Raw genomic sequence first — 24,769 nt, forward strand, 5'->3', positions numbered from 1 at the left:
AATTAAATGAATAGGCTTAATTCCATTATAACAAAGAACCCAGCTGAGAACAAATTTGTGAAGAGTGGAAATGTATTTTGAAGACAGAATATAAGACTACACCAATTCCTGCAGGCATCTGAAAGATAACACCAGCAGTTATAAAAGGGGAGAAATTGAATTCTTCACAATAATTCAACATAAGAACTCATGTTAGAGAGTCTCAGCTAAAAGCAAAGATAGCGAGGAACAGATACAAAGCTTGTCTAGAGAGGCCGACCTACATTATAACCAAATCTCTCAGCAAAATACTAAACGTGAACTCCTGTAGCTTGAATAAATCACTGAAAAACAAAACTGATACACACTGAATCCTGAAAATGCTACCTAACTCTGAGAATATTAAATTGTGCGCCATTTAAAGATTTGTCCTTGCTTCCTAATGAGCAACCCAGATCTTTATCTGTCTTTGGAGGTGGATGTGAGTGCAAAGTGGAAAATCTAAATATTCATCATAAGAAAGAGCTGCTCATTCTCAGAATGGAATTTGTTTCTTTTAACTTTTTGCTGAAGTGTAATATACATATATATAAATTACACATCTTGTCCTGGCTGGTTTGGTTCAGTGGATAGAGTGTGAACCATCTACTGAGAGGTGGCAAATGGATTCCAGTCAAGGTGTCTCTCTCACATTGATGTTTCACTCTCTGTCTCTCCCCCTCCCTTTCACTCTCCATGAAAAATCAATGGAAAAATATCCTCGGGTGAGGATTAACAACAATAAAAATAAAAAAATTAGCCTTAACCAATTTGACTCAGTGGATAGAGTGTTGGCCTGCAGACTGTAGGGTCCCAGGTTTGATTCTGTCAAGGACATGTACCTTGGTTGTAGGCACATCCCCAGTAGGGGGTGTGCTGGAGGCAGCTGGTTGATGTTTCTCTCTCATCAATGCTTCTAACTCTCTCTCCCTCTCCCTTTCTCTCTGTAAAAAAATCAATAAAATATATTTTTTAAAATTAAAAAATTACACATTGTAAGCACACAGCTTAATGAATATTCACAACTGTGTAACCAGCACCCAGATGAAAAAGAATATTACCCATCCAATTTCTGAACTACATTCCAGTCTCTGTGAGGTCTTCCCAGATAGCCCTTCAAGAAAATCAAGAGAAACCCAGTGGGCTACTACAATTAGACTTGAAATAATGAAGAGGCTTACCGTGATCTGAATAAAAAGGAAAAATTGTAAAGATGTCAAATTCGTATCAAATTAAATAAATAGGCTTAATTCCATTATAACAAAGAGCCCAACTGGGAACTAATCTGTGAAGAGTGGAAACCTATTTTGAAGACAGAATATAAGGCTACACCAATTCCTGAGTTTATCAGACTCATGACTTTCAAATATTTTTTCCCATTTCCATTAGTTACTATTGTTTCCTTTTGGCGCACAGCTTTTAAATTTGATGCAGTCACATTTGACTATTTTTGCATTTGTTGACTGTGTTTTTGGTGTCATAGTCAAGAAATCATTGTCAAACCCAATGTCCTGAAGATTCCCTCCTATGTTTTCTTCTAGTTTTATGGTTTTAGGTCTTAAACCTATTTTGAATTAATTTTTGTGTATAGTATCAGGTGACCCAAACATCATTCTTTTTATGTGCACATCCAATTTTTCCAATACCATTCACTGAAGAGACTGTCCTTAGCCTATTGTGTAGTCTTGGCACCCTTGTTGACAATCACTTGACAATATATGCAAGAGTTTATTTCTGGGCTCTCTATTCTGATCCATCGGTCTATATCTCTGTCTTGATTATTATTGCTTTATAGTAGTGTCTGGAAATAAGGATGTGTGAGGCCTTCAACTTTGTTCTTTTTCAAGATTGTTTTGGCATTTGGTATCTCAAGATTCCACATACATTCTAGCATGTTTTTTCTATTTCTTCCAACAAATGTCATTGGGATTTTGATAGAAATTACAGAGAATCTGTAGATGTCTTTTCTTTTTAAATATCTGCAACATTTATCATTCTATCAGGATATCATTTCATTTCTTTGTATTGTCTTTTAGCAATTTTCAATGTACAACTCCTAAGTATTTTACCACCAGCTCCCCCCACCCACCCCTTTTAATCCTCACCTGAGGATGTCTTTATTGCTATTAGAGAGAAAGAGAAACATCAGTCAGTTGCTTCTTGAATGTGCCCTGACTGGGGATTGAGTGTGCAACTGTGCACGTGCCCTGACCACTGGGGATTGAACCAGCAACCTCTTGGTGCATGGAAAATGCTCAACCAACTGAGCCACATAGGTCAGGGCTCTTGCATGCCTTTTCTATCTTTTAATTTACTGAAGTATAATTTACATACAGTAACATGCACCCATTTTGCCTTGGCCATTGTAACTCAGTTGGTTGAGCAATGCCCTGTGCATGGAAGGTTACTGGTTTTATTCCAGATCAGGGCACAAACCCAGGTTGTGGATTCCATCCCCGGTTGAGGTGCACATAGGAAGAAACTGATTGATGTTGCTCTCTCACATCAATGGTTCTCTCTTCCTCTCTCTAAAATCAATAAAAAAATATTTTTAAATGCACCCATTTTATGTACATTTCAATGCATTTGGACAAATCAATATATTTGAGTAATAACCATCACAACAATCAACATACAGAACAAGTCTATAAATGGCCTTGGAAATAATGCCATTGTGCATTGTGTCAAGAATTCTTCACTGCCGAAACCGGTTTGGCTCAGTGGATAGTGTCGGTCTGCGGACTGAAGGGTCCCGGGTTCGATTTTGGTCGTGGGCATGTACATTGGTTGCAGGCACATCCCTGGTATGGGGTATGCAGGAGGCAGCTGGTCGATGTCTCTCTCATCGGTGTGTCTAGCTATCTTTCTCCTCTCTTTACCTCTCTGTGAAAAATCAATAAAATATATTTAAAAAAAGAAAAAGAAAAAAAAAAGAATTCTTCACATAGTCTAATAACTAGGCATGGTGCTGGATGGGTGTGAGATTTATTGGGGTGTATTTTAGTTAAAAAAAAAAAAAAGAATCATTCTCAACTAAAGTCATAACAATGTTCCAAATTATTTAGTAAAGCAAAATTCACATTTTAAATAAAGTAACTTGCCTTTAAAAAAAACAAAACAGTTTTAATTCTTCTATATCCTTGCCAACACATTATTTATTTATTTGTTTAAAGTATTACATGTCTCCTTTTTCCCCTGATTAACACCCCTCCACCACCTCCACCCCCAAGGGCAAGCCCCCATCACCCCAGTGTGTATCCACTGGTCATGCTAATATGCATGCATACAAGTCGTTTGTTGATTTGTTGATGACAGCCATTCTGACAGGTGTAAGATGGTACCTCATTGTTGTTTTGATTTGCTTCTCTTGGATGATTAGTGACTTTGAGAATGTTTTTTATAAGTCTCTAGGCCTTCTGTATGTCCTCTTTCGAAAAGTGTCTACTTTAGTCCTTTGCCCATCTTTTGATTGGAGTGTTTATCTTCCTTTTGTTAAGTAGTATGAGTTCCCTGTAAATTTTGCAGACTAAACCCTTATCTGAAACTAGAGGCCCAATGCACTACATTCGTGCACTGGAGGTGGGATCCCTCAGCCCAGACTGTGGCCTCGCAGTCTGGGACCACCGAGGAATCCTTAGCGCTACCCCAGAGGTGGGAGAGGTTCCCTCCACTTCTGCTGTGCTTGCCAGCTGGGAGACCGGCTTCTGGCTGAGCACTGATCACCAGGAGGCAGCTCCTGAGTTGAGCTTCTGCCCCCTGGTGGTCAGTGTGTTATAGTAATTGATTATTCCACTGATCGCTCAATTTGCATAGTAGCCTTTTGTTATATAGGATAGGATTGGCAAAGATGTTCTCCCATGCAGTGGGCTTTCTTGTTGTTTTGTTGGTTTCTTTTGGTGTGCAGAAGCTTTTTACTTTGCTGTAGTCCTATTTGTTTATTTCTCCTTAGTTTCCATTGGTCTAGGAGCTGTATCAGTAGATATTGCTACGACGCATGTCTGATATCGTGCTGCCTATGGAGTCTTCTAAGATTTTTATGGTTTCCTGTCTTACATTTAAGTCCTTTAACCATTTTGAGTTTGTTTTTGTGTATGGTGTAAGTTGGTGACCTAGTTTCATTTTTTTGCATGTATCTGACCAAATTTTCCAACACCATTTATTGAAGAGATACTTGACTCCATTGTGTGCGTTTGCCTCCTTTGTCAAATATTAATTGAACATAATGGGCTTGGGTCTATTTCTGGGTTCTCTGTTCTGTTCCATTGATCTGTATGTCTGTTCTTGTGCCAGTACCAGGCAGTTTTGAAAACCTTGGCTTTTTATTTTTATTTTTTAAAATATATTTTATTGATTTTTTACAGAGAGGAAGAGAGAGGAATAGAGAGTTAGAAACATCGATGAGAGAAAATCATCGATCAGCTGCCTCTTGCACACCACCTACTGGGGATGTGCCCACAACCAAGGTACATGCCCTTGACCGGAATTGAACCCAGGACCCTTCAGTCCGTTGGCCGACGTTCTATCCACTGAGCCAAACCGGTTTTTGGCAAACCCTGGCTTTTTAATATAGCTTGATATCTGGTCTTGTGATATATATTTTGGTTTCAGAGAGAAAGGTAGAGATAGAAACATCAATGATGAAAATCATTGATTAGTTGACACCTGCACACCTATTGGGGATCAAGCCCACAACCCCAGACATGTGCCCTTGACTGAATTTCAACCTGGGACCCTTCAGTTCACAGGCTAATGCTCTATCCACTGAGCCAAGCCAGCCAGGGCATATTTGTTCTTAATAGTAGCTATTTTAAATAGGTGTGAGGTGGCATTTCATTGTGGTTTTGATTTGCATTTCCCTAATGACCAGTGATGTTGAGCATCTTTTTATGTGCTTGTTGGCCATTTGCATATTTTCTGTGGAGAACTATCTACTTAAGTCCTTTGCCCATTTTTAAACCTACACCTTTCTTTTAAGTGCTCATGGCATTTCATAGTATAGACCTAACATAGTTAGGACCCTTTTATGAACATTGTATACTTTTCAGTTTTTCTCTGATATAAAGTGGTATACTAAACATCCTTCAATATAATTCCTTGTACATTTGTGGATATTTCTCTACACATTTATAACACACCGATCATGTATTTTATGGGAAATCACCTGTGTGATACTTAAATAACAAGAACAACAACAAAAATAGAATTAGGCTCACAGGATAACTGCAATTTTTATTTTAATCAATCCTGCTAAATTGCTATCTTAAAATGATTATATCTATTTGTACTCTTGTAAGTACTCCATGACTACCCATTTCTTCACTTGTTATATATATGAAAATTTTCTAGCCAGTCACTTGTCTTAATATTTGAGGGAGTTACTTTGCATAGAAATCTATCATTTTAATATATTCACACTTATTAATAAAGTTTAGATCTTTGATCCACTTGAAATGTATTCTCATGAAGAATATAAAGTAGAAATCTAAAGTGTTTTTCAAGAGATAGCCAACTTGCCATTGTAATAATATTACTGACATTTATTGAATAATTCTTACTTGTGCCAGGTACTGTTCAATCTAATCCCATCTTATTTGGATTGTTTTGTGGATTAAACAAAATATTCTCCCCCCACCCCCCAAACATTAAAAAAATGTTCTTATTGATTTTAGAGAAAAAGGGGGAGGAAAACATGGATGAGAAATGTCCATCAGTTGCCTCCCGCATGCTCCCTATTAGTGATTCAGCTTGCAACCCGGGCAGGTGCCATGACCCGGAATTGACCCTCTGATCTCTCCATGTATGAGATGACACTCTACCAACTGAGCCACACTGGCCAGGACTCAAAACATTTAAGAGGTTGCAAGAAAGGCACCAAATGTTTATGTAGATTGCTCAACTAATACAGGTATTAATTGATAAATAAAGATTCTAACCCTAGTAGAATGATTCCACACTATTTGGCCTCCTAATACAATATCCTTTTTCTAGACTTGAAGTACAAACTTGACAATATACCAAATTGTCATAAATATATAGGAATTTATGGACTTTTTATTGTTTCAGAGATCTATTTGTCTGTTCCTACACTACCTTGTGATCATTTAAAATATCTATTCTGCCCTGACTGGTGTAGCTCAATTGGTTGAGCATCGAACCAAAAGGTCACTGGTTGGATTCCAGTCAGGGCACATGCCCAAGCTGCGGATTCGATCCCTGATCAGGGTGAGTACTGGAGGAAACAGATCACTTTCTCTCTCACACGGATGTTTCTCTCTCTCCCTTTTCTCTCTGAAATCAATAAAATATATTTAAAAAATAAAGCATCTATTCTGATTATGTTATGTATTTATCCCATTTAAATTTTTAAATATGCCCTACTGGCCTCAAGATCAAGTCAAAACTCTCTAGCATAGGGGTGTCGAACTCAATCAGAGAAGGGGCCAAAATCTAAAATCCAGCCTAAATCGCGGGCCAAATGGTTTACTGAACAGTCATAAACTGTCATTGTGATGGAAACGCAGCGGAGTGCAGTGATGACAGCACGGTGCGGGCCACATTGCAAGGCCTGGCGGGACGGATTTGGCCCTCGGGCCTTGTGTTTGACACATGTGCTCTAGCAAGTCACATGAGGCCCCGCTCCCTCCCACCTCGTACCTCTAGTCCCAGATGTGGTACAGATAACTTACCCCTATGTTCTAGTTATAAGAATCGCCTGGCAGCTATCTGAACAGGTGAAACACATTCATTCCATGTAATATCTATCTCCATGCTTTTGTTTGTTTCCTGCACCTAATTTTCTTTACCTCATTAGGCAAGCACCTATTTATTTTTAAAGATTAACTCAAACATTACTACCTCTAGCCTTTCCTCCCTCCCTTTTCCAACTAAGTAGAAAGAAATCCTTCTTTCCTCTTTTGTGTCTAGTTGTCATACTTTTATCCTAGCATCATTATTTTACTGTAGTTATTCATCTACATGTTTCCCTTTCCCAACATAATAAGAGTGTCTTGGGGGTAAGACCATATCTTATTAAGTATGGAGTAAGTATTGTTGAGTAAATAATATAAAACAACCACTGACGTTGTGAGCAGTCATGATTTATAAAAATATGTAACAAAATTTTAAATGACACAAAATATCATTTCCAAAACATCAGTATCATTTTCAAAACACCACCAAAAACTGAGTATATTTAACTGTTCTCAGTTCATAACAGCAAACGTGTGAGTGGAGCAATAACGCATGTTGTATCATGTTTAATAAAAATCTTCAACAGAGAAAGTTGTTTGAAGGAAAGCAGAGAAACTTTGTCTTTAAGTATTAGAACCGAGGGGCTCCATAATCATCTGGCATCCGCTCAATGTTGTACCTAATCAGAAAAAAATAAATAAATAAAATAACACTGGTAAGAAGGGTGGGTCCAATAGCCACCTAAAAACCCATACTCTTATCCCCTCACGACTGCAATACTCTCACCCCCTCATTGTGAATCCTTTTTGTCAGTTGGAACATTTTAAAGGGAAATCATAGTGAGTGATTTGAAGCAAAATGCTGACTATATTTTCTTTATTCTTCAAAGTCAGAAAGTTACCAATGTGAGAGCTGGGCACTGAGTCCAGGTAAGCACAACTCCCTAGCCCATTTTATTCCCTCTATATTGTGCTCTCTGCAGGCTGAGAGGCTGGGCAGTAATAGTCGGACGACTGACATGGGAACATCCAAGAAGGATAAAGGGCAGCTTTAAAATAAAAATAAAAAATAAAAAATAGGCATTTAGTTTCCCAGAGGGGTGCTAATCACATACAGTTGGCTTTTAAAATAAAAATTTCTGGAAAAAAGATTAGCGTGATTTAAATTACTGCTTTGCATTTAAGGCAACATGTCATTCTATTTCTCTGTTTATCATATTGTAACAATGTGAATGTCTGCCTCATTTCTAAATCTTATCTTTTGCCCTTTTTCTTGTTATTTTGTCTTACATTTTCAAATGCAACTTTGTACTAGTAAGTATTTGATACAACAATCTCTTTTAAATTCTTCTATAATCTGACCTCATTTTTAATTGACATCAACTATATGCTTTTAATCACTTTCCCATGAGTAAGTCCTCACCTGTGGTTAGAAATGTACATGATGGGAACTCCAGGGATCTTCCTGATTCTTCGTTTAAGGTCCCTGTCAACTGTGGCCACAATATAACACTTGTGCTATAAGAGAAACACATAGAGTTTATTGAGTCTACTTAGTGATACTATAATGGCACAACCACTGCTGGAGTCTGAAGAATTAATTCATTTTCACAGTACATAGCAAAGGTTACAACAATTTGTTGAGGAGATACTATGATTAAGGAGCTCATGTTTGTTTGTTTATTTATTTATTTAAAAATATATTTTATTGATAATTTACAGAGAGGAAGGGAGAGACATAGAGAGCTAGAAATGTCAATGAGAGAGAAACATCAACCAGCTGCCTCCTGCACACCCCCTACTGGGGATGTGCCCACAACCAAGGTACATGCCCTTGACCGGAATCGAACTCCGGACCTTTCAGTCCACAGACCGACGCTCTACCACTGAGCCAAACCGGTTTCGGCTAAGGAGGTCATGTTTAAAAACATATTAATAAGTTGCCCAGGGCTGAATATAACTCTGAGAACCTTGAGGGGGAGAAGACAGAAAAGATAAAAGCTGCAATCCATTTTTTTGGGGTCATAAGTGGAAATTATTTTTACACCTGGGGTAGAAAATTCCTTGATTTTGGGAAAATGCCCCAAGGGACTCTATGCAAAGGCAGAATAAGTGCCTTAGATTGGAGGGCACGGCTTCTGCCTTTCCCAGGATTGTAAGGCCTACTCTGAGGCCTTCTAGTGGTGGAGGTAGGCTACCCTCTTGCTCCGGAAGCCAGACTAGGATCTCCAGGACAAGTCTAAGCCTAGCAACTCTGAAAGCAATATGTAATTGCCATCTGGGAGGTAATTTATGTTGCACTTTACTTCCATCATATCCAAACCTCCCACTGAGTTTTATAAAGAGTTGGAGCCTGATGTCAGCTGAGCTGTGGGAAATTAAGGGAAATGCTGGACACGTCGTGAATGGAGTTGCTAAGGGGCTGGCAATGTGGTCATCCAATGAAGAGGATTACCCTCAGCCTAGAGAGGCTCTTATAAGGGCAAACAGTAACAGAAGTTCTTGTGGTGCCTGCCGAGAAACAAAAAACCAACTGATTCTCGGGTCCTTGTGAGAGAGAACCCTGTGAGACTTAGATGCAACTGAGAAATGCTTCTGGGTTGGACATGGTACAGAGGAACAAAATTCTTTCGTGAGGAATAAGTGGAATGGAACCTTATTTTAGATTCCCATAGAGGTGAAATCTGGTATAAGCTGACCCTTGAAAAGCATGGGTTTCAACTGCTTGGGTCCACTTATATGTGGATTTTTTTCAATAAATACCTGTATTGTTTTTTCTCTGCAGTTAGGAGTCTCTCTCTCTCTCTCTCTCTCTCTCTCTCTCTCTCTCTCTCTCTCTCTCTCTCTCTGGTAGCAGCAGTTCTCGGGTGATGCACCCCGGAACCAGTGAGGAGGGAGCCTGATCCCCAGGATGAGTCACCGGAGAACCACCCTCTCTCAATTTGGAACCTCTCCGGGGATGTCGGAGAACTGGTTTCAACCGATCCCTGCAGGCCAGACTGAGGGACCCCACCTGCCGGAGGAACCCCGCTCACTGCGCAGATCCCCTTCAAGCCATGGCACTGCCCCAAGTGCAGCCAGCTGGGAAGGGACCATGGGAGGTTGGTTCCAGGGCATGCCTGACCCATCTTGCCCAGTCCCGCCCCACAGGACACCTTCTAATTAATTTCCTTTCACTGTGCACAAATCCATGCACCAGGGCACTAGTTTTATATAAGAGTCTTGAACATTATAGATTTTGGTCCTGGAACCCAATCCCCCATGGATAATAACGGACAACTTAAGTTTTTGGGAGTCAAAAGTTAGACAACAACACAGATTTTCAACTGCACAGGGGGTCAAACCCCTAACCCTGGCGCTATTCAAAGGCTAAGTGTATTATCTATACTTACTCGCTTGAATCATTTTATAGAAAAGATTTATGGAATAAAGAATCAGTAAGTATCCCAAATCACATATCTAATATAATAAATGCAGGTACTAATATTTGAAACCCATGATCTTTCCATTATGTTATGGTATACATTTCTAATTCACTTCCTCAAGTAAATAAAGGCACCTCTGATTGCTATGAAGGGATTCTCAATCTCTCTCTCCCTCTCCCTCCCCCCCCCCTCTCTCTATATATACATATCCTATATAATAAAGAGGTAATATGCAAATGTTGTTACAGCCGAAACCGGTTTGGCTCAGTGGATAAAGCGTCGGCCTGTGGACTGAAAGGTCCCAGGTTCGATTCCGGTCAAGGGCATGTACCTTGGTTGCGGGCACATCCCCAGTGGGGGGTGTGCAAGAGGCAGCTGATCGATGATTCTCTCTCATCAACGTTTCTAACTCTCTATCCCTCTCAATTCCTCTCTGTGTAAAATCAATAAAATATATATTTTTTAAAATGGTAGTTACACTTTGACACATAACAACCAACAGAGAGCTATAGGAGGGTGGGGCAGCAAGCTATGAGTGGCGGAGAGCTACAGGAGGGCGGGGCGGCCAGCAGAGACACGTGGCAACTCGCGCACAGATTCCTGCGCAGGGCTACTAGTATATATGCATACACACACACGCATACACACGCATACACACACGCATACACACACACACACACACACGTATGTATATTACATTACCATTTATATTCCCAGCTACTTTTCTGACCATGAACATTCAGGAGACAATAGTTTGCCTTCTTTCTTTTTGTTTTAAGCACATTAAGCATTTAAAAACTGACGATACCTGAGTTACTCTCTGTACTAAGCAGTCATCTGCATAGGTTCCTTTGTGTGTGCACGGTAATCGTTCAAATCTTGGATCCTTGGCGATCCTAAAAGGTTATAAAAGTGGGTTAAGGAAAACATTCTGGCAACTGGATAACTTTCTTTTTCTTTTCTTTCCTCTTCTTTTCTTTTCTTTTCTTTCTTTTCTTTCTTTCTTTTTTTTAAAATATATTTTATTGATTTTTACAGAGAGGAAGGGAGAGACATAGTTAGAAACATCGATGAGAGAGAATCATCGACCAGCTGCCTCCTGCACACCCCAGGGATGTACATGGCCTTGACCAGAATCGAACCTGGGACCCTTCAGTCTGCAGGCAGACACTTTATCCATTGAGCCAAACTGGTTTTGGCTGAAGCTTACTTTTTAATTGGAAAGACAACTTTTAGAAAAAAGGAAATTAAAATTTCCTGACAGCTGGTGTGTTTTAGGTCATATAATCTTTATAAAACTCTGAATTATTATATTTCCTTTTTACAGATGAGGTAGCAGATTGAGATGAATTGATTTGTTTAAAGTATCTAAGCTGGGAAAGCCAGGATTCAAAACAAAATCAATTTTAACCCAACCAATTCAATTCTAGGAAACTGTCTTAGACATTGTACAAGAATGTAGGAACAAGGATAGCCACCACAGAATAGTTTATAAACATAGTTTAAAATTGGAGGTCAAAAACAAAAACTGAAACAAAACCTGGAGATAATCACCCGGTCGGTGTGGCTCAGTGGTTGAGCATTGACCCATGAATTAGGAGGTCATGGTTGATTTCCGGTCAGGGCACAGGCCCAGGTTTTGGTCTTGATCCCCATTAGGGGGTGTACAAAAGGCAACCAATCAATGATTCTCTCTCATCATTGATGTTTCCAACTCTCCCTCTTCCTTCCTCTGAAATCAATAAAAGCATATTAAAAAAAAAAAAACACCTTGAGATAATCTGAATATCCATCAAGTTAAATACATTTGGATACCCTTATCTTATTTCTTATTTATTTTTTTCCTTATCTTATTTTTTAAAAAATGAGGTAGACTTGTATATGTCAATGTGGAAGGACCTATAATAGCCTGTTTAATAAACAAACAGGCTATTGAACTATTTATCATTCAATTAAGAAAATACAAATCTTTTTTCTCTAGATTTGCATTTGCCTGGAAAATACATATTGACTATATACCAATCTTTCTCAGTTGTCAATTCCAGGGGAGGAGAATGGACAAAGTGTGAATATGGAAGGGGACTTTTACTTTTTATTATACAGGGTGTGGCAAAAGGTTTAGTTATTCATATGGAAAATACTATAATAATCAATAAAAATAATATAAGAATAAACTGTTTTGTGTACCCACAACTGTAAACCTATTTTTGCCCCACCCCATATGTATTTGTTTATATTGTTTGCTATTAGAAAATCAATCACATATTTTTATACAAATGTGAAATAGAAAAGCCCAAGTCTGTGATCCTCAGAGCCATACTCTTATTACATTATGATGATGATGACTAAAAATACAAGGCAGCACACAGGTACCAAGTGCAACAAAAATACTCCACATTGCAGAGTTCAGAGCTAAGTCAATGTGGGTTGGGTATATTTAAGAAAAAAATTACATGGAAATAAAAACAAAATGAAGATGAAAGAATGTTCCAAGCACAGTTAAGGCAGGCACATACCAAAGAGGGAGCCAAAACATCCGTGACATGGTTTGGGTGTGTTCAGGGAAGAGTGAGAAGAGATAGGACTGAAAGGCAAACTGAGGGCAAACTGGGAAGAGTCTCCAGTGCCGGGCTGAGGAGTGAGCTCTAGGACACAGTGATGGGGGGTCATGGAAGTTTTCTCCAGGACAGAGACAGAGTAACACAAGCAGAGCTTTGTCTTAGAAAGACCAAGTGGGCGGTGGAGAAGAGGACATACTAGAAGAAAGGAAGACTGGATACTGAGAAACGAGGTAGGCGATAGTCTAGGCCTTTGCTCTTATTTGTTATCCCTTTTCTGCTGAAATCACTGATCTCCTTCCCATTGTTCTTTCCTGGAAATATACCAACATGCTCTATATTTTAGCCATTTTAAAAAAGAAAAAAAAAATTCCTTCTTTTTATTAATATCAGCCCTTCTAGTTAACATCCCATTTCTCTGCTTCTCTTCGCAGCCAAACTTGGTGCCTCCATTTGCTGCTTCAGTGTTCTCCCTTCCCACTGTTTATTTTAAATTACTTTTTAAATATCTGCCTCTTTTCTCATTTTTATTTGAAATATTTCAAGTAGGGGGTGTGCAGGACGCAGCTGATTGATGTTTCTCTCTCATCGATGTTAAAATTACATATTTAAGTACGTGTAAACAATATAGCTTGCATGTTTTTAGTTTTTTAAAAAAATTTTATTGATTGATTTGAGAGAGAGGAAGAGAGTAAGATAGAAATAGAGACAGATAGATTGAAAGATAGAAACATCAAATTCTCGTTCCACTTATTTATGAATTCATTGGTTGATTTTTGTATGTTCCTTGATCAGGGATTAAACTTACATCCTTGGTGTTCAGGACAACACTAACCAACTGAGCTCCCAGGCCAGGGCCTAGTTTGCATGTTTTTAAACTTCAGATAAACAATATGTTCTACATATGTGCTTGCTTTTTTTTTTTTTTTTTTAACATTGTTTTGAGAGACATCCATATTGATATGCAACTCTACTTCATTCATTTTCACTGTATAGTATTTTATTCATGAACATTCCACAATTTATTCATTATCTTAATGGATCTTTTAGCTGCTTGCAGTTTTTTGCTACTATACATGAGAAAATTCCAATACTTATCTCGAATACATGTAAATGAGCTTCTCAAAGACAGCCCCTCCCTTTTTTTTTTAACAGTATGAAATACATTTTACCTAGCACTCAATATAAAAGTGAAAAAAGTCTGTGATATAATACTCAATCTTTCCTACATGCAATGTATAGTTTATTCTATACTTCATTTAAAAAAATACTAGTTGTGACCCATTAAATAGACTTTACAACCTATAGATTTGTGATTTGCGAGTATGAAAGACACAGTGTTGTAAGAGTATGGATAACCTCAATTTTGTCAGATATTACCAAGTTGCTCTCCAAAGTGACTATTTCACATGTGTCAAACACAAGGCCCGCGGGCCAAATCCGTCCCACCAGGCCTTGCAATGTGGCCCGCACCGCACTGTCATCACTGCACTCCGCTGCATTTCCATCACAATGACAGTTTATGACTGTTCAGTAAACCATTCGGCCCGCGATTTAGGCTAGATTTTAGATTTTGGCCCCTTCTCTGATTGAGTTCGACACCCCTAATTTATATCCATAGCAACTGAGTATGAGAATTACCATTGCTCCACTTTCTCAACTATTCTTCACATTGACAAGCATACTTTAATTCTTGCCAATCTGTTGAGTATGAAATGATATTTCATTGTGAATTTAAGGATTTTGTCTTTATCTTATAGATTTGAAGTTTTTTTTATATATTTTAAAAATAAAACATTTGTTGATTATATATGTTACTAATATCTGTGGCTTGTCTTTTCACTTTATGGTGTCTTTTGCTATAAAGAAGTAACTGATTTCAATATAGTCAAATTGATTAGTTTTCCATTCTGGTTTGGACTTAAAAATCCTTACCCACTCCAAAATCATTAAGGTATTCTCTATATTTTCTGTAAAAGTTTAGACACTTAGTCTACCTAGAATTGATTTTTGTGAAAGAAGTCAGATAATGATACAGATGCAGAAAAAACATTCAACAAACTCAAACACCCATTTTTTGATTTAAAAAAAAAAACCTCTCTGCAAAGTGGTAATAGAGGGAGCATAACTCAACAAGGCCATATGACACGCTGACAGACAATATTATAGTCAATGGGCAAAAACTAAAAGCATTTCCCCTAAGAACAAGAATAAGACAGGATGTGCGCTTTCTCTCATTCAACATAGTACTGGAATTGCTAGCCATAGCTATCAGACAAGAAGTAAAAGGCATCCAAATTAGAAAGGAGGAAGTAAAATTCTTATTATAATATTTGCAAATGACATGATATTGTACACAAAATACCCTAAAGACTCATCAGCAACCTTTCAGTTTATAGGTATGGGTTGAAGCCCAACCAATAAAGCCACACCAGCCAGGGCTTTTTAAAAAATTGCCAGTGAGTTAAAAACAAACAAAAAATATAAATATCATTATTTGGTCCATTGCTTTGATTTGTACTAAGGCACCAAACCAGTATTTCTTCCATCAGAATACATGTCGGCACAGTGACAAAGACAAAGTTTTTATATTTTGTGAAAATGGTTTTGAAAATTCCCTGCAAAGATCTCTGAGATTCCTAGGGGCCCATGAACATACTTTGGAAATTGCTACTCTAATTTCAAGGGTACTTTCTAGAGTAGACTCAAAACTTAGAATGTGAATTCTCTAACTGTGAGATTCCGAAGGAACTGTGTAAATAGACTAACAGGAAGATAATTTCTAATTGAAAATCTAGAGGAACTTAAAAGGAAGGCCCACAAGACCAATATGACTAACTCAGTTCACAATAACCAAGACATAGAAACAACCTAAGTGTCTTTTGACTGATGGTTGGATAAAGATACCATGCATATATACAATGGAAAAAGGTGAAATATTGCCATCTGAGACATGAATGGACCTTGAGAGTATCATGTTAAACAAAATAAGACAGCAAAGGACAAGAACGTGATTTCACTCATATGTGAGATATAAAACAAAAAACAACTAATGAATAAACAAAACAGTCACAAACAACAGTTACCAGAGAAGGGGCAGGAGGAAGATGGTGAAGAGAGTAAAAGGGCAACAAAAGGAGACTAGACTTTGGGTGATGAGCACAAAATGGGATACACAGATGATGTATTGTATTATACAGTTGTACACCTGAAACCTATATAATGTTATTAACCAATGTTTCCCAACAAATGTAATTTTTAAAAAAGACTTCAGCTCAAAATGTCTCTAGACTTCAAACGTCTGTATTCTTGGCCATAGTTAACTAATTTTATATTTTTATTTATCTACTCAGCTAAGAAATCTTTGGACAGCAAACAGATGAAGAAAGGTCAAAAGAATATTCAGTATACCAATCTGGAACAAATCTAGACCAACCAGCTTCTTCCTACCTTAGAGCCACTCGATACTTCTGTCCCAATTTCTCAATTTCAGCCATTACACAGTCAGTTATACAAGGGATACCTGCCAGAAAAAAAAAAGCACAAAACACATATTAATAAAAGAACTTGTGAATAAACAGATTTTACTATCTCTGAATTATATCTTGCCAAGAATCTTAGGAAGAACCATGAGTTTGGTTGATGTGGCTCAGTGGCTGAGCATTGACTTATGAACCAGGAGATCACGCTTCAGTTCCCAGTTAGGGCACATGGCAGGATTGCGGATTCAATTCCTGGTCAGGACTCATACAAGAATCAACCAATGAAAACAAATAAGTGGAACATCTTTCTCTCTCCCTTTCCCTCTCTCTCTCTAAAACTCAATTAAAAAAATACTTCACTTTAACAGACATATTCACAAAGATATTCACTACAACCTTGTTTATAGCAGGGTAAAAACTAGAAGTACTGACATTCATGATATATTTTTTCAAAATCAAGGAGAAATGGATACAATAGAATCTATCCATACAATAGAATACTACTTGGTAATACAAAGAAATGATGAACATGCTTTAACATAGATGACTCTTGAAAATGTTATGCTAAATAAAAGAGAACCAAACATTTTATGACCCCATTTTTAAAAAAAATATATATATTTTATTGACTTTCTTACAGAGAGGAAGGGAGAGAGACAGAGAGCTAGAAACGTCGATGAGAGAGAAACATCGACCAGCTGCCTCTTGCACACCCCCCACCGGGGATGTGCCCGCAACCAATGTACATGCCCTTGGCTGGAATCGAACCCGGGACCTCTCAGTCCGCAGACGGATGCTCTACCACTGAGCCAAACCGGTTTCGGCTATGACCCCATTTTAATGAAATACCCACAATAGCCAAATCTACAGAGACAGAAAACAAATTGTGGTTGCCTAGGAATGGTGGGAAAGGGAAGAGTTTAGGGATGGTGGCTAAGGATCCACAGTTTTGTGGTTCTTTTTGGTTTTTAGAAATAAAAATGTGGGTTTCAAAAAAATGATTTTCAGAAAGAGAGGAAGGGAGAGGGAGGGAGAAACGTTGAGAGCAGAACACTGATTGGTCACCTGCCACACCCCTTTAATGGGATACAGCCCAAAACCTGGGCAGGTTCGCTGATCACCCTCTAACTGCCCTCCCCTGCTGGCCTGATCACCCCTAACTGCCTCTGCCTCGGCCCCCCACCCTGGCTTTGGCCGGTAGGAAGTTGGACATCCGGACGATGTCTGGTTGACCTATTGTAGTTTAATTCGCATATTACCCTTTTATTAGTTTAGATGGGTATAATATATGGTATGTGACGTATATCTCAAAACAGTTAAAAAAAAAAAGGCACAAACATTCATAGTAAGTAATGTATGATCCATTTTCATTTATAAAAGAAAAACTAACCTTCACCCTAAAGAGACTGTATATGAATTTTTAAAACCTATCCTCTGAGGTAAGGCATTATAGGGAACTTTCTTTTTCTTTTAATGCTTTATATTTTTTCAAGTACATTAATACTTTAGAAAGCAAAGAAATGTTAAAATAAAATATAATACTTAGAAGAAAAAGCAGTTGTAAAATAGAGGTATGAAGTCAGTAAGATCAGATCATCATGGAATCAGATGCCCTTAAGAGGATTAATTTCAGGGCCATGTAGCAGTGAAGCAAGCAAGGGCTTGCATCTGGATCACACAAGTAGGCCTAGAAAAAAATCACTATAAAGAAATGGAAATAGGAAAGAGGACTGATGGGCATAAAAGAAAGCTGATGGGAAGCTAACTATTCTTTCTTGTTGGAGTATCAGATGGAAATGGAATATGCCAGGAGATATGGAAAGGTCAAAGGGACATCTTCAAGGCAAGAAGAATATAAAGGACTTCCTTTAGGTATAAAGGCAAGTGAAGAAAAATTAGTAAGCAGAGTTTAGAACAGTTAATCTCCTAGATAAGTGAATATGCACTTTACTTAAAACTTAAACTTTACTTTAACTTACACAAAGACTGCAAAAAGTGATATTATTAACTTAAAAAGTTTGTTTTTAGAAAAGCCATTATAGCTGTCCTGCAGTGTTTCCCAAAGTGTGGTATGCGTACCCCCAGGGGTACGGGAAGAGTTTGGTGGGGGTACGCGTTGCACCGGAGTTTGGTGGGGATATGCACTGCACCGTGCTTAGCTGCGCCTAATTCTACGTTCTCATGAGTACCAGGGGTACTCAGTGTTACGAAAATTATAGAAGGGGTACACATATGTCAAAAGTTTGGGAAACACTGATCTAGATAATAATGGGGGAGCTATCGCATTAAGGAAACAATTCACCTCCAAGGGGCTGGGCTTGTACCCTTGATTCATCTCATTTACAAACAGGTCACAGCATTTGTGAGAAGCTGGAGAAGTAGCTGAGGCAATTCTAAGAAACACCATGGAAATACACCACGTTTAGTGTCTTTCTAGTTCACTCTTATAGCCATGTTAGTGCTCCAACTTGATTAATCTTTATTATTTCTAAGAGATTAAAAAAAAAATTAAAGTATTACTTACACATAGCTTTAAAAAGAAATACAGAAAAAAAGAGAAAGAAATATAGAAAGGCCTATATGAATGAATAACAATCCCCTGAAACTTTCCTACCCCATCAATTCTGATCCTTAAAAAGATAATTATTTTACTCTATTAGCTGTTTTCCTCATTTGGTGGTTACCTTCGTATATTAATATAATAAACTTATGCAGTCACTTAAAATTTATATATCTTATTGATTTCAAAATATATTTTTGATTTCAGAGAGGAAAGGAAAGAGAGAGAGAGAGAGAGAGAGAGAGAGAGAGAGAGAGAGAGAGAGAGAGAGAGAAGCAACAATGATGAGAGAGAATCATTGATCTGATGCCTCCTGCACACCCTGCACTGGGAATGGAGCCTGCAAAGAGGGCATGTGCCCTGACTGGGAATCGAACTGTGACCTTCTAATTCTTAGGTCGATGATCAACTACTGAGTCACCGTGGCCAGGCACACTTTTTAATTTTTATTTTTATTTAAAAAAATATATTTTATTGATTTTTTACAGAGGAAGGGAGAGGGATAGAGAGTCAGAAACATCGATGAGAAAGAAACATCGGATCAGCTGCCTCCTACACACTCCCTAATGGGGATGTGTCTGCAACCAAAGTACATGCCTTTGATAGAAATCGAACCTGGGACCCTTAAGTCTGCAGGCCAACGCTCTATCCACTAAGCCAAACTGGTTTCAGCTGGCACACTTAAAAAAAAAAAAAAATATATATATATATATATATACAATATAAATATATATATCAGGGAGAGGGAGAGATAGAAACATCAATGATGAAATGATGAGAGAGAATCATTATTCAGCTGCCTCCTACATGTTCCACACTGGGGATTGAGCCTGCAGCCTGGGCATGTACTCTTGACTGGAATCATACCCGGGACCCTTCAACCGCAGGCTGACATTCTATCCACTGAACCAAACCAGCTAAGGCCACACTTTTTAAAAATGTAAAAAGTTTCATTTTAGGCATTTAAGGAATTTAATTCTCTTATCTATCATATCCTTACACCACCTTGCTAGTTTTAATACATCAATAAACAACATTTACATTACTATCACTCTATAATGTTACTCATTATAGTATCTTTTAAATATTAAAGAAGTGCAATTGCCGAAGCCGGTTTGGCTCAGTGGTAGAGCGTCGGTCTGCAGACTGAAAGGTTCCAGGTTCGATTCCGGTCAAGGGCATGTACATTGGTTGCGGGCACATCCCTGGTAGGAGGTGTGCAAGTGGCAGCTGGTCGATGTTTCTCTCTCATCAACGTTTCTAGCTCTCTATCTTTCTCCCTTCCTCTTCTCTGTAAAATATCAATAAAATATATTTAAAAAAGTGCAATTTTTTCCTTTGATTCCAATAATTCATTCTTTATGGAAAAGCATAAGTCTACTTTTCACTTGTACCTTTAACCAGGTGACTAGAAAATATTATGAAAATAAACTCACCACAAAATGCAACAGATCTATTAGGAAGTTATTCCTTTTACATGGCCTAAATTTTCTTTTCCCATTCATGATAGTGAGGAAAGATCATTTGAAGGAGGGGACATCTAACTATACAAGGGACATTTATGAATGGTAAACTGTATATCTAGGTGTAAATAAACTACCCCAGATCTTTTGTGGTACAAATAAATACCAAACTAGGAAGCAGTGACCATCATCACTTCTGGTTCTGTGATTATAAATGACAAAATGTCTTATTTAGCTTTTCTATACTGGAATGAAATGAAGAATGCTTCCTCCTCAATGTAAAAGAATAAGAATATATATACTGATAAATATAATAATTTTTCATTTATCCAGAATTTAATTTAATTAATTAAATTTTTATTGATTTTAGAGAAAGCAAGGGAGAAAGGGAGGAAGAAAGGTAAGAAGGGAGAAAAGGAGGGGGGGAGAGAGAGAGAGAAACTGATGTGAGAGAGAAACATCCACTGGCTATCCCCATATATGCTCTGACTGGGTATCAAATCTGAAACCTGGGTATGTGCCCTGACCAGGAATCAAACCTGCCACCTTTTGGTGTACAGGATGATGCTTCAACCAACTCAGCCACACTGGCCAAGGCCTACTCATTTACCCAGAATTTTAAAACCTAGAAACAGGAAACAGAAAATTCCCCTACTATTTTCAAAGTTATTGTCCATAATAAGTATCTAAGCACAGTAAGTATTTTCTGAATTGTGAGAATTTAATTATTCCCAGTCAAATTTGCATTATACTTCAATTTAATAAAAATGGTCATTGCTATGGTGAGCATATTAAATGCCCAGCAATTAAGTTAACTAAAACCCCATTCCCTTCTTTTCAAGTATTTGGATAAATATGATTATTCTGTAAAAATGTCACAGAAATGTAAAAGTATGATACTCACACTTGGCATAGAGACAATCCATCATTGACTGCACTAAGTCCAGTTTGGCCTTAATGGAAAAGTTGATAAAGTTGGTATCAACCAGGATGTGGTAAGGTGGGCCTAGCTGTGTGTTATATTGAAAGAATAAGCAGGAGGGATGTTGGGGGCTGAAAGAGAAACAAACAAAACACAAAGTAATATCTACATTGATACTTTGATATGAACAAAAATAAGTCTCCAATTGGAACAGTTTGCTATAGATTAAGCTCTTTTTTTCTTTGTTCTTGGAAATAAATCCTGTGATGGTTTATCCATCACCACACTAGGGCAAAATGAGGAAAATAAGCAAAATGTGATGAGGTTTCATAAAATTAAATGTATTTATTTAAAAGAAATAACCTTTATTCTGAAAATATGGTCTTACTATTTTTTTTTGATGATACATTCTCTCTTTTAAGAAATGCCAGTGTGTTGAACAATGACCATTATTTCTTTTGAAAGATTCTTGGCAAAGAAAACAAATAATGATATTAGATTTAATCCCCAGGATTTCAGAGAAAAATTTACTGCTCCATGAAATAAAAACACATCTGAATCATTGGAGTTAGTATATGCTCATCAGTATCACTTTAATATGCATAGTTGTGCTAGACCTGGAAATAACTGAGCAAATCAGTTTGGGAAATCCTGGATTTCTAAGGGGTTTATGGTTTCAGAATGTTTGAAAGGAAAACTTGAAAATGTTGATTACTCACACTTCTCTTTCTTTGAGTGCACTGGGGTCTTTCTTTTCTTTCTTTTTAGGTTTTAATCTATCCTTTTCTTTTCTAGGGAAAAAAAGTAAATTAAGTGCAGGGAAGAAAAAACAATAGCAGTTACAATCTCATTCAAAATTTAAAGTTTCTTTTTGTCTTCAGAGAAAAGCTTACTCTGTGACTTCTTTACATTAGTATAAGCATACATTTAATAGATTTTTATTAAAAATTGATTTCAGAGAGGAAGGGAGAGGAAGAGAGAGATAGAAACATCAATGATGAGAGGGAATCATTGATTGGCTGCCTCCTACATGCTGGATGGAGCCTGCAACGCAGGCATGTGCCCTTGACTGGATTTGAATTTAGGATCCTTGGGTCTGCAGGCAGATGCTCTATCCAATGAGCCAAATTGGCTAGGGCTAAACATACATTTTTTACATTAATGTATATATATAATAATTAATGTAAAAATATATAAATTTTACATTAATGTATATATATGATATATATATATCACATATATATTTTAGCACAAATAACTGTGTGGGAAGTTAACATAATTAGTTAGACATAATTAATTTAATAATCTCTAGCCAAAAACCCATAAAACTTTTAATGGATAAATAAATGTTGGTTATACTATTATTTCTTCCTTAGAAGCTTTTTATCAAAGATCAAAATCCACTTTCAAGCAGAGGGTAAAAAGGCTGATGTTTATCTTCAGATGCTTCAACAGTAGGAACGGGGGAGGAACCCCCATTCCTTTTATAAAGGGTGAAAATGTAACCATACATATACAAAATTTAACTTTTAACTAGAAATAAAATATTAATGGGAAATTTCCTAAAAATTTTATAATAAATACACACTATAGGCAGAAAATACAATTTAATAACTCTGAAGGCTCTAATGACCACTCCTTTGTATTGAGGCTCTTAAACACTAATACCAGTCCTTATTTAGTAACTTTGTCCATTCTTCACTGAAGCAGTGAAGCTTTTTACGCCCTCCTTATAATAGGGAACATCATTTCACTCTCTCCTTCCACAGTCATCTGAATTCTTATGAAATTTATAAAAGACATCTAGGTGTTTCCCATTCTTTCTTTAAAAAAATATTTGAGCCCTGGCTAGTTTGGCTCAGTGGATAGAGCATCAGCCTGCGGACTCAAGGATCCCAGGTTTAATTCCTGTCAAGGGCATGTGCCTTGGTTGAGGGCACATCCCCAAGTGGGGGGTGTGCAGGAGGCAGCTGATCGATGTTTCTAACTCTCCCTTTCCCTCCCTCTCTGTAAGAAATCAATGAAATATATTAAAAAATAAACAAATAAATAAATATTTGAGTGTCAAGATCAATATCTGAGTGTCAAGACAAACATGATCTCTGACCTCATCCTCCTTCAATTTTTTCCCCTATGAAATGTAGTAGTCTAATGACATAAATATAATCTTACCCACTTCACAGACACATTAGGAGGGTAACATGTGATATAGTAGATAAAATATATGAAATGGTGGCACAAAGTGAACGCTTAGATGTTTAATTCCAGTTCCATTCACCAGGGTACTCCTTCAGCAGCTATCTGGCTGTTATACACTTGGCTCTCTCATGCTATAATATATGTACCCAATGATATATACACAATACACAATGCCATGAAAAGTGAATACAAAGTCACAACAAAAATTTTAACTACTTATCCCGTTGTGACTTCTCTATCTTTGGGCAGTCTATGAACCCAGTCGATTCCAGACACTTACAGTCTCTGATCTCTGAGACTAAGCATCCGCTTCATGGTCGCATACTTCCTTGTCTTCTTTTGCTTCCCCTTGAAACAGAAGTTGTAGGGTTAAGAGTCGGAAATACATCCTGATGTTCTTGAGTTCCTTCTTTTCTTTTGCCCATTTCCTTCCCCTCTTCCCTCAAAAACAAAACAAAACAAAACAAAACAAAACAAAACAAAACAAAACCCAGTTCCTCTGATGCTCTCTGCCCCAACCAGGCCCACTCCTACTCTCTTGACTCTAGTATCCGCAGGGTTTCCCAGAGTGTAGTACGCATACCTCCAGAGGTACGGGAAGAGTTTGGTGGGGGTATGCACTGCACCGTGCTTAGCTGCGCCTAATTCTACGTCCTCATGAGTACGAGGGGTACTCCCGAGTTACGAAAATTATAGAAGGGGTACACATATGTCAAAAGTTTGGGAAACACTGGACTCTAGAGCATGACGACAGGCACCACTTCGAGCAGTCTAAGAGCTAGGATTAGGATTCAAATAAGCAGGGGCATGAACATCGGCCAGGGGATGACTCCCTGAACCTCTCCGCTCAAATGTGGTCTGCCAATATCCCTCCCTCCTCCACCCTTCCCTCTCACCATGCTCACGCCGCCCTCTTGTTTCTTCCGGAATCACCGCCCGGCGCGACGCTTCTACGTCCTCCGTGTACTGCTTCCGGCGAAGGCTAGCCCGGAAGCGGAAGTCGCTTTGGAAAACGGAAAAGCCCGGAGCCGGTTCCCAGGCGGGGTGGAGATCTGTACTCTGATCGCTTGTTGGGAGGGGAGTCCGGGGCCGGTGTTCTGCCCGGGGCCGCGGAGCTGGGACGTCGCCGCGCTGCGCCCTCCAGCCCCGGTAACGTCCCTCTCCGCCGCCACGCCCGCGCGGGGCACGGCCAGGGGACCTGCCTGCACCGGCTTTCAAGGGGAGGGAGGACTGGGTGTGTGGGGTGGGGGCAGAGGGTCCTAGGGGGCGGAATTCTGGGTTGTCCAGTAGTTTTGGGAAACGCTCTCTCCTCCTCCTGCAGCGCCGGGCGTCTGGTGTCTGGTCTCAGTGGCGCAACAGCTCGGAAGCCCTGGTCCCTGCTCGCTTCTTTCTCCTGCCCGCGTGGTGCTTCCTGCAGCTAGTGAACGAGTGTCCAAGGGGTCTTCTTCCCGAG

General features: G+C 38.4%; 2 protein-coding genes and 1 long non-coding RNA gene across 8 annotated transcripts in view; 1 reads left to right on the plus strand and 2 right to left on the minus strand.

The window, feature by feature from the left end:
* Nucleotides 1-7,330: 7,330 nt before the first annotated feature.
* On the minus strand, nucleotides 7,331-24,348 carry FCF1 (FCF1 rRNA-processing protein). 2 transcript variants are annotated; one of them, XM_036431417.2, is made up of 8 exons: nucleotides 24,213-24,348; nucleotides 23,597-23,664; nucleotides 21,837-21,908; nucleotides 21,100-21,248; nucleotides 16,141-16,213; nucleotides 10,941-11,028; nucleotides 8,131-8,225; nucleotides 7,331-7,387 (listed from the first exon to the last, which is right to left on the minus strand). In XM_036431417.2, the coding sequence occupies exons 1-8, from the start codon at nucleotides 24,213-24,215 to the stop codon at nucleotides 7,339-7,341; spliced, it is 597 nt and encodes a 198-aa protein (XP_036287310.1). In that variant the 5' UTR covers nucleotides 24,216-24,348; the 3' UTR covers nucleotides 7,331-7,338. The 2 variants fall into 2 exon arrangements, with proteins under 2 accessions (XP_036287310.1, XP_045434629.1); XM_045578673.1 differs by lacking the exon at nucleotides 24,213-24,348 and having other exon boundaries at nucleotides 23,597-23,760.
* Nucleotides 13,624-16,127, minus strand: LOC123651996. The gene is made up of 2 exons (XR_006741014.1): nucleotides 14,291-16,127; nucleotides 13,624-14,090 (listed from the first exon to the last, which is right to left on the minus strand). It is a non-coding gene; the product is annotated as an uncharacterized LOC123651996 (long non-coding RNA).
* The window catches only part of AREL1 (apoptosis resistant E3 ubiquitin protein ligase 1), a 38,010-nt gene continuing 37,581 nt past the window's right edge, over nucleotides 24,341-24,769 (plus strand). Inside the window, exon 1 of one of the 5 annotated variants that reach the window (XM_036431393.2) lies at nucleotides 24,341-24,465. The gene's annotated coding sequence lies outside the window, so the exon portion shown is untranslated. Of the gene's footprint in view, nucleotides 24,551-24,769 lie in introns of all 5 variants that reach the window. The other 4 variants (XM_036431382.2, XM_036431370.2, XM_036431403.2 and 1 more) reach the window with 4 other exon arrangements.

This window comes from Pipistrellus kuhlii, unplaced genomic scaffold (assembly GCF_014108245.1).
Source record: "Pipistrellus kuhlii isolate mPipKuh1 unplaced genomic scaffold, mPipKuh1.p scaffold_m20_p_1, whole genome shotgun sequence".
Classification (NCBI taxonomy): domain Eukaryota; kingdom Metazoa; phylum Chordata; class Mammalia; order Chiroptera; family Vespertilionidae; genus Pipistrellus; species Pipistrellus kuhlii.

Coding starts and splice junctions, on each gene's coding strand:
- FCF1 (XM_036431417.2), bottom strand. Junction 21,909..23,596: donor AGTCTCAGAGATCAGAGACT/GTAAGTGTCTGG, acceptor TTTTTTCCCTAG/AAAAGAAAAGGATAGATTAA. Junction 8,226..10,940: donor TAGTACAGAGAGTAACTCAG/GTATCGTCAGTT, acceptor TTTCTCTTATAG/CACAAGTGTTATATTGTGGC.